The 13004-nt window shown below is 42.9% G+C and overlaps 1 protein-coding gene across 1 annotated transcript; it reads left to right on the forward strand.

Annotated features, from left to right (window-relative positions):
• The first annotated feature begins 1627 nt into the window (after window positions 1–1627).
• LOC117141322 (ammonium transporter Rh type A) lies at window positions 1628–10738 on the forward strand. The gene is made up of 9 exons (XM_033304716.1): window positions 1628–2103; window positions 3960–4128; window positions 4799–4964; window positions 5046–5307; window positions 8875–9065; window positions 9691–9885; window positions 9967–10060; window positions 10124–10226; window positions 10450–10738. Exons 1-9 carry the CDS (start codon window positions 1935–1937, stop codon window positions 10481–10483), a joined length of 1383 nt encoding a protein of 460 aa, XP_033160607.1. The 5' UTR covers window positions 1628–1934; the 3' UTR covers window positions 10484–10738.
• The last annotated feature ends 2266 nt before the right edge of the window (window positions 10739–13004 follow it).

Consider the following 13004-nt stretch of genomic DNA (forward strand, 5'->3'; position numbering starts at 1 on the left):
ACATTTAAAGTGATTGCGGATGCAAATTTTCCTTTACAAGTAGGCAGCACGAAATCGCTCTGATGTGCGACCCACCCCTTCGACCCCCTGGATGCCTTTCCTTTCTTTCGGTTGCCTGCTTTCTTTGCTTTCACTCTGCTTTCTTTCTTTGCCAAAGTGTGCGTGTGTGAGGATTTTCAAGATCTGAGCGCGTGCCTGGCAACATTTGTGGTTTTTGCGCAAACTTCACACATATTCTTATGTGGGGTCTGCTCTGCCTTACCTTTTTTATTGTTGCCAGCGCCATGAGAATTTCAATTTTCACACAGGTGCGCTTGTGTTTGTTGAAAAAATAAATATCAATCATACGCCCCAGTGGTCTCTCTGAGTTTCGGCCCCCACTAGCTTTTATGAGTTCAGTTTAATTTGATATGGATATTTGCTTAAACAATTAGAAGTATACATTCTAGATTCTCAACATCAACTCGAACAACAGTTGGAAAATTTAGTACTTTCTCAGCTGTGGGTATCATCTGTGCATCTCACACTTAAAGAATGTTTCTTATTCTGTTTTCGGCCCAGTGCTTCTTTGTCTTTTTTATTAAATTAATTTAATTTTCAAATTTTAAAAATTAAGTTCTAAACTAATTTTCTTGCATTTAGTTTTTAGCAAAAGAGTTCGGAATGAGCATCTGATTCGAAGCCACTTCAAACATACGGAACTGGATGCTTTTGGCACTGGTGTGCGACCTGATGCGCTTTTATATGCCCATAAAGTTCGCACTAAACCACTAAAAAAGACTGTTAATCAGTTGAAATTGCTTGAACAAACCGAAAAAAGGCGAATAAAGGGGCTCATCAATGAGCGGCGATCTGCTACAGAGTCAGCTGCTCCACTTGAGCCGTTATTTATTTAACGACCGATCATTTCGACTGCCATCATGTTAATTACTCTCTGGCAACTACTGGGTATGTGAGATTAATTGGTATATAGACAGTTCTCAACCCAAATCGGTTTTGTTGACACATGCTTACATTCACGACAATTGCCACTTGACCAGCACTGAGATTGCGGCTTATCGGTCAACAAGAAAACCCCCTAAGTGGCTAAAGCGATTGGCCCAGAGTCAATAACAACACTTTAAATGGGAGAATTCGTTAAAGTTTTAGCCACTTTCACCTTCCAAGCCATTCAATGACGTTTATGCAAATCGTCCGGCTGCAACAACTATGAAATGCAGTCTAAGGATAAATTTGTAACGAATTACCAATCAATTGACCAACGAAACAAACAAAACAAACCAAACCGAGCCCAACCGAACCGAACTGGAGCCAGACTTTTGGGTGGGGGAGACCGCAAAAGAGGTCTGGACTGCCTTGTAAAACGATTTGGAATTGGAATTGAAATTGCAATGCAACTAAAACAAAAACAATTTAAATATAATGGAACCACAACGACTTGGTCTCCAGAGGGGCGCTGTAAATAATTCAGAAAGAGCCGGAGCAGCGGCGACTGCAAATTAAATCAAATAGTTATATCATGCGAGTAAATCGCTGTGGATATCGCACATACGCCCCGTTGACCGCAGACGCGAGTCGCAGCTACTTACACGTCGCGCTCATCGCTCCGGGCATCAGTGCGCGCCCAGTGCTCAGCCGTAGCAGATCGTGAATGTGAACGGATATATATAACATATATCTATACAGTTGAACAGTGTGCATCCCCATGTCTGGGAGATAGAGCAGAAAAGCGCACAAATATTTGCACATCCCAAAAGGGGAACAAGACCTCCTGTCCCTGTACACGTGCTGCATCGTCTGCGGCCGGGATCTGAAAAGCAAAAACTCCGACTCCGGCTCCGTCTCCGCTTTTTACTCGAACTCCAATCAGGAGCCGTTCCGTCTAGTTTTTTTCGTATTTTTTGCCCGAGCTCCACCACCTACATCCTGCCACCATGCATTCGCCGGCTGCCAAAGTGTCGGGCTACGTCGTCCTGATGATTGTGCAAATAATCTTCCTGGTTCTATTCTGGCTGTTCGTGCGTTACGAAAAGACGGCGCTGCCCCTGGCAATCGACGCCGAAGACGCTGGATCAGCAAACGAACACGTTTCCAAATATCCGCGTGAGTAGCTGGGATTTTGTCCCCATCCTTTTGCTTTCCTTGGGAAAAAGGACTTCCGCTTATAAGCATCTAAAATGAACCATAAATGGTATGAATAAATAGAGTAGAATTTAATACATTTATTTTTTATTAAGGAATATTTGCTAGAAAGTTTTAAACACAGAAAGTAATTTATAGCTGTCTTGTTTATTACTTCACTTAAAAGCTTTCTAAGCAAAGGCTATGATAAGCATGGGTTTATAGAAATGAATAAGTTTATCATTTGTTTTGAACATAGCAACATGTTTTTTAGACAAGCTCAAATGCAACAGGCAAAAGGTTTTGATAATCAAATTATTTTGTATTTACAACTATAGTTCAAATATCATTTTATTTTTCGTGCTTTAAAAATATCTTTTTGTTGGTTAATTAGTCCTCTTTGTCTAATAAAAGTCACTAAAACTTAATATACATGGCAACAGTGCAAACATTTCATTCTGACAAATCAAATAAAATAGTTTTCTGCACGTTGTGGAATTAATTTACACGGGACCCCTAAAAAGTGCAGCTCTTGTGTGCGGAAACTTGTGATATATATTTAGGTTCACCCCTTCAAAATAAAAGCTATCGTGAAAATTATTATTTCTCGTATTTGTATAAATTTATATTATTTCTATATTATTGTTGCTCTGTTTGTTTGCAGTTGTGTGCAATAAAAGTCACTGTAGTAAACGCTCGTGGCGTACTCGTAATTCGCAAAATAAATTACAACTCTCTAAATACATATATGCATTTAGAATGTCTATTTTAAGAATCGTATAAAATAAGTCGGAAATGTCACGCATTTTATTTTTGGACTCACACTTTGACTAATTAGCCATGTAGGGCTAATTAAAGACAGTGGGCAAATGGGACTTGGCAACAGACCGAATGAGGGGTATGCTATATTTTTAAAACTGTGCTGTTTCCATGACAATGCCGCATAAAAAACGTATCAAATGATGATCAATTGAGAATTTCTTGATTCGTAAACAAAAACTTTTGATCTTTAGCGGTTTTTAAGTCATTTAATTAATAGTAAATAAACACGAATTGAATGAAATAGGCAAGATTATGTAAAAGAAATTGAGTAATATAAATTAAACTTAAATAGTAAAAGTAGAACGAAGGGAAATTCGATGGGTAATGGTCAGAAACAATTAAGAGGACCCCAAGTCGAAGCTCTAAATCAAATCCCGCATAAAGCTATTACCCATGCTAACCGAAATATAAATGTGTGTCCTAGTCCTTTGCTATTTCGGTGGAGCGAGAAGATGTTAGGACGAGGAGTCCTGGCATTGTTTGCCAAGTGTTGGCGGGTCATAAATAAATGAAGTTCTTTTTCGCACAGTCTCCGCAGTCTTTTGGGTCCCGTGGCACCAATTCCATTAATTACTTCTGCCATGGAACAGGGTACATTGTGCCAAACCGAACCGAAACGAACCGAACCGAAACGAACAATGGGACACACACACACGCTCACAGATGAATAATTAAAGTCATTAATTTCAATTTATGCAAATGCGTCTGTAAACAACTTGTTGCAATTCATAATAAATAAATTAAACCGTATTTCACACTAATTGCACCCGCGCGGACACACATACGCACACAGGGGATGTTTGCGACTGGTGCTCTGTAACAGTGGGTGGCAGTGGGTGGTAGTGGGTGTTGCCTATCCACCATTGCGTCTTGGTACCCTGGTGACATCAATCTCAATGCAATTGACTTTTGGCAGCAGACAATTTGGCGGTTAATTGAAACGACTTGACTCTATTAATTTGCATCCCAGCTGGCCCAGACAATGGTCATCCTGAAATCCTCCTGTTTCCCCGCAGAGTTCCAGGACATCCAGGTGATGATCTTCATTGGCTTTGGCTTCCTAATGACCTTCCTGCGGAAGTACGGATACAGTGCCACTGGATTCACCCTGTTCATGGCTGCTCTAGTGGTGCAATGGGCTGTGCTCATGAAGGGATTCCTCCACATGGAGGGCGGCAAGATCAGGTGAGTGCTTGGCACAACTTCAATTTATTAATTGCTCGAGTCCGAGTCCAAAGTCAAACTGGCAGGCCAAAAAGCAAATAAGTGTGCGATGTCAAATGAAGAGACATACCCCCAAGCTTAAAATGAATTCAGGCAATTACTTTAAATGAAGAAGTCAACCTGAGGGGCAGGGTCTTTGGGTGGAATCTTCTACTTATGCTAAGTGAAATGGGCAACAATCCGAAGTCAAACAGCAAACAAAAGTATAAGAAGCTGTAAAAACTCTAAAGAAGCTGACAGTCAAATGTACTGGAAAAATTGTATATTTTTCAATAATATATTAATATTATTAATTAAACTTAAAAAATCTATTTAAGGAATGAAATGATTTGCTGATTAAATAAATACTTTTATACGTTTGAAGCCTTCAATTTGCTTCTTACTGATCTCAGTGCATTTTATTATAGAACTAGAATTATGTTTGTCAACATCTTTCCGAACATTCCAGGAAATCCATTAGTCCTCTTAAATTTTTCTGTGTAAATATACAAACAGTTTTGCATTATAATGAACTCCATTTCATTTGACGGCAATTTCTTGGTAAAGTTATCCCCATTTTTTATGCGGCGGAGGGCGTGTCACCTGTCGCACTTCCTGTTTATCGTATTCCGCCTCTTTTTTGCGTCCACAGCCTCTCCCTGGAGAACATCATTGATGCGGATATAGCCGCCGCCGTGCCCCTGATTAGCATGGGCGCTCTGCTCGGCAGGACCACTCCAATCCAACTCCTGTGCATGTCCGTCTTTGAGGTGGCTCTTTTCGCGGCCAATGAGTATCTGGCTCTTCATGTATTCAGTGTGAGTAGAAATAATGTAAAAAATTAAAAGTAATATTTAATAAATAATATATTTTCCTATAATGTTGTGTGTTCCTGATAGATCTGCGACTGTGGCGGCTCTATCACTGTCCACGCCTTTGGAGCCTACTTTGGACTGGCTGTGGCCCTGATGCTGAGACCCGCCAGCGACCAGAACGAAACGGGAAAGCTAGAGGGCGCCAGCTATACGTCGGACATCTTCGCCATGATCGGCACCACCTTCCTGTGGGTGTACTGGCCCAGCTTCAACTCTGTTCTGGCCGATGGAGCCGGCGGCGAGCGGGCCATTTTGAACACGTTCCTGTCATTAGCCGCGGCAACAGGTGAGTCACGTGCCCCGGCAATTAGCTGGCTCAAGTGGAGGGCAGCTGGAGGACATTCCATTCTCTGTGCTGCGCAGTCCATCTCGCATCTCCGGACATATCTTCCGGCCATCTTCGCCCACTCGCACATACATATCTTCACGCTTTGCTGGGTCATTCCTGCCGGGCTTCTCAGGCCTTGTTAATTATAATGTTGGCGGGCCTATTAGCACAGCACCCAATGAAATTGAAAAAGGATCCCAGGCAACTCCGTGCACAACCCGACGCCCTGTAGGTCCTTGTGCATGCGCCTCACAAACTAATTAAATGTCAAATAGTTTCGTTAACACATTTGAAAATTTATTTTGAGCACGTAGCGCACATAAAAACGAACCAGCCTGTCCGGCATTTGCTTAGTCTGATGGGTGGGTCAGTAGTCGACGGCAAATCCCATTCAGATCCAGTCTGTCCAGGTTCTGGTCCAGTCCACGTCCACGTCCACCCCAGTCCAGTCCAGCCCAGGCGCATATAGAAAATGTGCTAAAAGCAGCAGCCCGGGGTCGGGCTTTGCCTTGGTTGACTCGCTCGGTTAATGTAAATAACAAAACACAAATTAAATGTATACAAAGGACGCCCGGCAGCAACAACAAGAGCCGTAATAATAGTACGGCCAGCAGCTGAGATAAGCCAACTAGGAATGGCGACACTTGGCTAACTGTGGCCGGAGTCTCGCCCGGTTGTAGCTCCGGTTCTTCTGGCCATGGTATTAAAGCCCTCACGTTACGGCGATGGAGGTAACACCTAAACTGGGCATACGAGTCATCAGTAGGCAGATGGCAGAAATGGCACGATGTGTAGCCAAAAACACAAATACCCTTCAGTATGCAGTACAAATTACAAATAATAATACTTAACTTTTTTTTGATTTATTTGCCATCTTGAAACCAAATTTTTCCGACAGGAATTTAATATTTTTTTTGTTTAAACAATGAATTTACTAAAATATTCCATTCAATTTAATAAAGCCAAGGCGGCTATATATATTTGCAATTAATGCCAAATTCCTTTGATTTGCTTTCCGAATAAAATATTTCTTTATTAAAAGTTGTGAAAGAAATAATTTATTTCATGCAAACAATTAAACGCAGAAGTCGCATGTTAAATTTTCTTCTGTCAAGGTTCATTTAACAACAAAGAACACTTCACTTTGTTTTTTTCGAATTTTTAGTTGGCCAAATGGAATGCGAGCACATAAAGTATAAATGAATCATGTTGTATATTTTCAAGAGTATCACTTGTTAGCATTTCATTTTGATTTTTTGCCCAAAACTTCTTTGCTCTGCGTGAAAGTGCTTTTCGAGAGTACATCTTAATTTGCGTTAAAAATTCTCGTCTCAATAAAGTGCATATTCAAATTTAGTTGCAATTCATATCTGACCAGAGGAAACTTAATCAGTGCATTCCAATCTGTGCAGCAGAGATAGCCCATCCCATAAATAGACCTCGTAGAGTATCCTTTCGGGGGGAAAGAGAGAGAAAGTGGGATTCTGGGCGGGCATTTTATGCGGAAGGATGTGCGATTAGTTGAGTCAACGTGCGGCTCCGTCCGTTGCAGTGGCCTAAACCCCGCTCCCACTCCCCTTCCCGCATGTCCTGCCCAACGTGTCCTTGTCCATTCGGTGGACAAGCCGGTTGCTTGGCTCACTAGTTGTTGCCTTAATTAAACTAAAGCTGGGGTTCAGTTCAATGCTGAAATTAGAGGCGGTCTGGTGGGTGTGGCCCACGGTCGTAGTCCTTTAGTCGGCCATGCGGGCGGACATGCATGGTCTGGCCAGCAGGATTGGTTTTGGGCGGAGCTGGAGTTGGAGCCAGCACCAAAGGGGGTTCGGATCAGACGACGCCATTTGGTGTCCGAATGCGGCGCCAACAGCAAAAATACGCCCCAGTTGTTGTTTTCACACCAGGCACAAAATGAGCCGGAGCGCCGTCTGGACCTTCTCATAGAAAAGCACAGAGAGAAATTTAATAGCGGGGTATTTAACAAGGACATTTTTAATAAATAAAGATTACCGAGTCTAGTAGCACGTTCGATATCTTAAAATTCCCATTGAAATCAAAACAGGTTCCAGCAAAAGTCTTTAATTCGGTCTACTTTTATTTTCTACCGTGTGATTTGGGATTGGACCCGGTCAATAGGACGGGATTTTCCGATGTAGCGATGGAGGGGGAAGAATCTGCCCGCATTGGCCAAGAACGCTAAGCACAAAACACATTTTACAGTCGCAAGTGACACCATTGGCGTTAATTTAAATTGTTTAATGTTCGGGCAGGAGAAAAGCGGAGCAAAAACAAAAGCAACGGCAGCTGATGTCCTGAATCTCGGATGCCGTTGGCCTGGCTTTAGTTTAGAACTCGAGCAGGAGAAACAGGACGAACAGGACGAAGAGGGCGACCAGGACGACTATGAGGACCGGCTGTAAAAAAGCTGTTTAATTGATTTTTAAGCCAGAATTTGCTGTTCTCGTTGTTTTGCGTCGCCCGGACAACGTCAAAAGCTGTTTTGAAATTGTTGCGGTTAAATGCCCTTTCCAACATCCAACTCGCCCGTCGGCTGAGATTTGCCTTACTTATTTGCAGTGGCCAACCGACGCCAGGCCCCAAACTAATTTATGCAAATTATTATGGCTGCAACATATGCTCCGCCATAAAATGGAGATTTTTAAGTATTTAGTGTTATTCAGCCGAGATTTATGCTGGCTGATGGCCATAAACTGAAGCGTCCTTGTTGTGCTGTGTCCTGTGGCCAGCGGAAAAGCGGGAAAGGCGACAAGGCAGGGGGCATGGCCTGTTGGAAAAACCCGGGAAATCCAATGGGATCTTGCCACTGTCGTGTTTACATTTTTATTAGTTTTGTGTTTATTACCAAAGTGTGGTTGCGTTGCTGTTGGGTTGTGTTGGCTGTGTCATTCCTGCTGCTCCAGTGATTAGCGATAGCTGCTTGTTGGTCTTAGAGAATCTAAACAGGAGGGCTTATGAATGCACAGGATTTTCTCCTGCAACAATGTTTGCTGAGCAGAGAAAATGCTGTGTGCAAATAGAAGTAGATGTTTTGCTATTCAACAGGTCGTATACGTGATTTTTCTGTTTTATGTCTCGTTTGCAATTGATCGACTATTGAATGAAGCAAAAACAAATAAACTAAAAAGTTCTCAAAGAAATTTTTAAATAGGGGGTTGCTTTAAGCTTTCCTAATTGTGTATTAATAATTGTATGTTTCTTTAATATCTATATTTTGCAACTAAAAAGTCTACTCCAGGAGAACGGTGAACCCCACTCTATTCATTACGCACTATAAAGAGAAACTCCTAGCAATTCATTGGCCTCTAATGAACTAGCCAGAGACTCATTCAAAAATGCATTAAAATCATGTAATAAGCCGGGCCATACGAAGTCCGTGCGCTGCATTCAATCTGCCTGCGAACCATAAATGGGAGCCACAGCCTCCCTCCGTGCTTTTTTTTAGCCACATTCTACTGTTTTCGGGCCATCTTCCTAACTCGTAACCCGTAACCCGTTGGTATTTTGCAGTGACCACCTTCGTTGTATCCGCGCTTGTCAGCCACGAGAATAAATTGGACATGGTGCACGTGCAGAACTCGACCCTCGCCGGCGGAGTTGCCGTAGGCACGGTGTGCAACTTGCTGCTCGGCGCCCACGGAGCTGTCTTAATTGGCATTATCGCCGGCACGGTCTCTGTGCTCGGCTATCGCTATTTAACAGTAAGTTCGCAACGCTAAAACTGAACACAGCACACTCACAAAATACAACAAAAAAAAAAGAAGAGGAAAACCCAAAAGGGCCTCCATACAAGCATAAACCCCATTCAAATCGCGTACCTGGAACCAAAACTAGCTGGCGGTGGATTCGCTTTAATTAGTGCGCCTAGGAAAAATGCGACGCTAATGAGTAAAGTTTGTTGCCCGCCGGTCAGCCGGAGCCGGAGCCGGAGCCGGATTCCTCCGGACTTCATTCCGGATTCCGGCAGACATCCATTTGCATTATGACCACGCAGCAGCCCCGAAATCCGTGGAGCAGTAAATAAATTCGCAATTTCGAAATGACACACTGACTGCCTGCCATGTTTCACTTTTAAATAATTTAATTCAGGCACTGGTCATTAATTATTACAACCTTAGAAAATATTGAAATCAAAACTGTTGAAAGAAATTTAATTATTTTCTTAAATTAAATTAACTAAATTAACTTAAATATTTTGATTTCTAGAACTTATCATTTAAATTTAAAAGAGCTAAGAAATATGACCTGCTCAGAGTTAGTTAAAATATTTTGGTTTAAATCTGTATGCTTTTCAACAATAAAATCCATATTTATTCTGGTTTCTAGCCCTGGATGACGGCCAATCTGAGGCTGCACGACACCTGTGGCGTGCACAACCTGCATGGAATGCCTGCCCTGATTTCGGCCATTGCCTCCGCCATTTACGCCTCGATGGCCACCGTGGGCGAGTACCAATCCGAGCTGCAGGACATTTTCCCGGCCATGGTGGGCACCAACGGAACCGAGACCAAAATCATGGGCGTGAGTATCCATGTCCGGCATCTGTGCACCGGTGGGTGTTAATACCTTTTGGACTCGTTTCCCGTTTTCCGTTTCCCGCAGGGTCTTGGCCGGAACGCCACTTCGCAGGCGGGCTACCAATTGTTTGGCATCGCTGTCACACTGCTCATAGCCATCGGCGGTGGTATTTTGACAGGTATGACAACTTAAATTATCCTGTAAATTTAAAAGTATGTAAAGCACCTAAACTCAAAAACAGGTGCCGTTTTGAAGTACACCAACTTCCGGAACCTGAAGAAGGACGAACATCACCAGGACGAGCACTACTGGGAGGTTCCGGCTGCCGAGAACAAGGAGGAATAGTTAAGTGTTGTGCCTGTCAGATTGATCACAGTTCACGCGCCTCTAATGTGCCTTGTCTAACTACTTACGACTACTTTACTATTATTATTATTATTTTATTTACATTATTTTGTTGTATGAAATGCACGCAATGCCATTGTGCCTGCCCCCATCCGAAATCAAAGTTATCCAAATTGTCTGCCATTTGCATTTCGCTGATTTGATTTGCCGCCTTTTTTGCAGTGAACTAGAAAAAGTTGACGAGCTTATGCTGTAAGCCAAAACTAATGCCAAACCAAAACACCCAGACAAATGCACCAATGAGCAGAGTGCGTCCAGGACAATGGGCCCCGGCCAATCCTTTTGTTGCGTTGTCCTTGCCTGCTTCGCTTAATTTTTGTAGACATTTGTCGCATTTAATTAAAAACTCCAACAATTTACACATTTAATTAGCGTCGAGCACCAAAAAACAGTAATGCCAAAATATAAAGCAACAAAAAAAGTATTAGCAATAAAAATATTTTAAATGTGACACTCTGCCCTTCTCCAACTCCTCCAACTCTTTTGTACACTTTGCATGCCGGGCGCAATTTTTAATGGAATTAAAATCATACACATAAAATCCAACAACGAACGTTGGCGCAAAAAGTTTAAATATGCTCGCCAAACTTTTGGATGACGATGCCGCCGCCACCAACTCGAATTCCCAGTCTGCCGCCAACTTTAATTGGCGCCCATTTCTGTTGCGCAACTGGAATGCAATTGTCCCCGCCAACAATTTGTATGTGCGCGGCGCTCTGCACTAGGAGCTCTGTCCTCTGCACTCCGCTAATTAAGTGGCCCAGGACAAAGTGCTGGCTAATTAGGCGACTTTTGGCCAAGACACCAGGACACCTTCGCCGCCCAGCCGGCCCGACGCCCCAGCGATCCCATCCAATCCGATCCAGTCAGCTTTCTTAGCCTTTCCAGCTTTCTCGGCCGCACAGCTCAGCCGGCGATTAGCTCACCTGGCGCCGAAGGCCACTAATAGCCGGACAAAGACGGAGCAGGAATAATGTCTTTCAAACGACTCACAGTTTCGCCCACCAGCGGACAACTGGCCGATAAGCTGGCGGCCAACTACTTAAGTTGGCTTTGTCACACCCCACGGACGCACAAACGAAGCCCAAAAGGCAAACAATTACCGGCGACAGTTCAACAAGTTTCAATAAAAATTGTCAGCCAACGTCTTGGCCTTCTGCGCTTTGGTTTTGACTCATTTACAGCGGCAAAGATTAGTCGTTAAGATTGTGCGGCTATTGGAACGGTTCCCGTTTTCCAATTCTGTGATGTAAGAGCTCCTTCGAAAAATTATTAACTAAATATATATTCAAAGAATAAAAAAAAAAACCTTGAACATGAAATAGTTTATGGAGCCAAATAGGTGTCATTAATGGCATCCAAATTAGTGGGAAAACACGGATGCCATATTTATCCCATTTATAATTCCAAATGTGTTAAATACTATAATGGCCGTTTGCTATCTTTCTTAAACGTTTTATGATTCATAAATACTTCCTCTTTACGATCAATTTGTGAAAATCGCAGCACCGTTTAATAATTTTGTTTCCGTAACAGTATGATTTATGAAATGTATCGAAATTTGTGAGTAAGAAATCTAGAACATGCCTTTAGTTTTTCAGAAAATCAATGACATTTTATGTCTGTCAATAAAAGTTGTCAACTGCAATAAAGAGCGATTTTCCAGTGCGAAAGTGTCGATAGAAAACTCACATAATTGGCTCTCTCATTTTGTTCTGCCATCAAACTGCTGAAAGTATCTTACCATTAGATCTCTGACTGCCGAATAATACTTTTTAGGCCTTCTGTATGCCGAACGAAGTTTACTAAGGTTCCACGACGACAAGGCCGAGTAGTCAAATGAGTAGCCAGAGTTGCTGTCCTGTCTGGCAGACTAGTCTAGTCAGGTCCTGGGGAAAAAGGATTCGGACTGGAGTCAGGGGTTGGGCTGAGTAGACTGAGTAGATTGTGCAATTTGGCAAAGTATTCCCCGGTGCACCGTTCCACTCTTTGGGCGGGCCCAAGTTGACGTCTCTGTCTCCCCATTTTGCGGTTGTATACGGGATTGCACTGAGAGAAATTCCGGGATAATAACGATTTTATAGTTTTGGATAGAAGCGCCCAACTTTAAAAGAACTAAGATTTGTTTAGATCTGCTCAGAAATGGATTAAATTGTGGAATTTCTACGATATATGTCTTATAACTTTTATTTAACGATCGAATGATCTTGAATGATTTTCTCGCAGTGTACCTGTGTGCCTGTCCCCATGTCTAAGTGCTGTTTTATTGCATGTGGTTGGCTGGACGCCCGCCTTCGATGGTCGTGTGCCGTTTGTCGATTGCCAGTCCAGACGGGCGGACACTCACACGTCTATAATAATAATTAACAGCCTGAAACTGAAAGGAAAATATGTCGTCAGTCCCAATTTCGTCCCGTACTCGCCATCCTTTCGAGTCCAACTCCCATTGGCAGCCTTTGAGTTCTTATGTTTCTGGCTGCGCCACGAAGTATGCAGCATATTTTATGCATGCCCGCCGCTAAAGGACAACTGTCGACTGCGGACTGTCGCCTGTGACACGGCTGCCATAAAAAGTGCAGGGACAGGAGCAGTTCCTAGAGCAGCAACAACAACAAGGACTGCAATTAAGGCAACTTTAAGCGCGTTGACAACTCTGCCGGCATCCCGACATTGACTTTGTACTTCCTTTTGGCCCCCTTTGCTGCAACAAATTGTTG

The sequence above is a fragment of the Drosophila mauritiana genome, chromosome 3L (genome assembly GCF_004382145.1).
Source record: "Drosophila mauritiana strain mau12 chromosome 3L, ASM438214v1, whole genome shotgun sequence".
NCBI classification, from domain to species: domain Eukaryota; kingdom Metazoa; phylum Arthropoda; class Insecta; order Diptera; family Drosophilidae; genus Drosophila; species Drosophila mauritiana.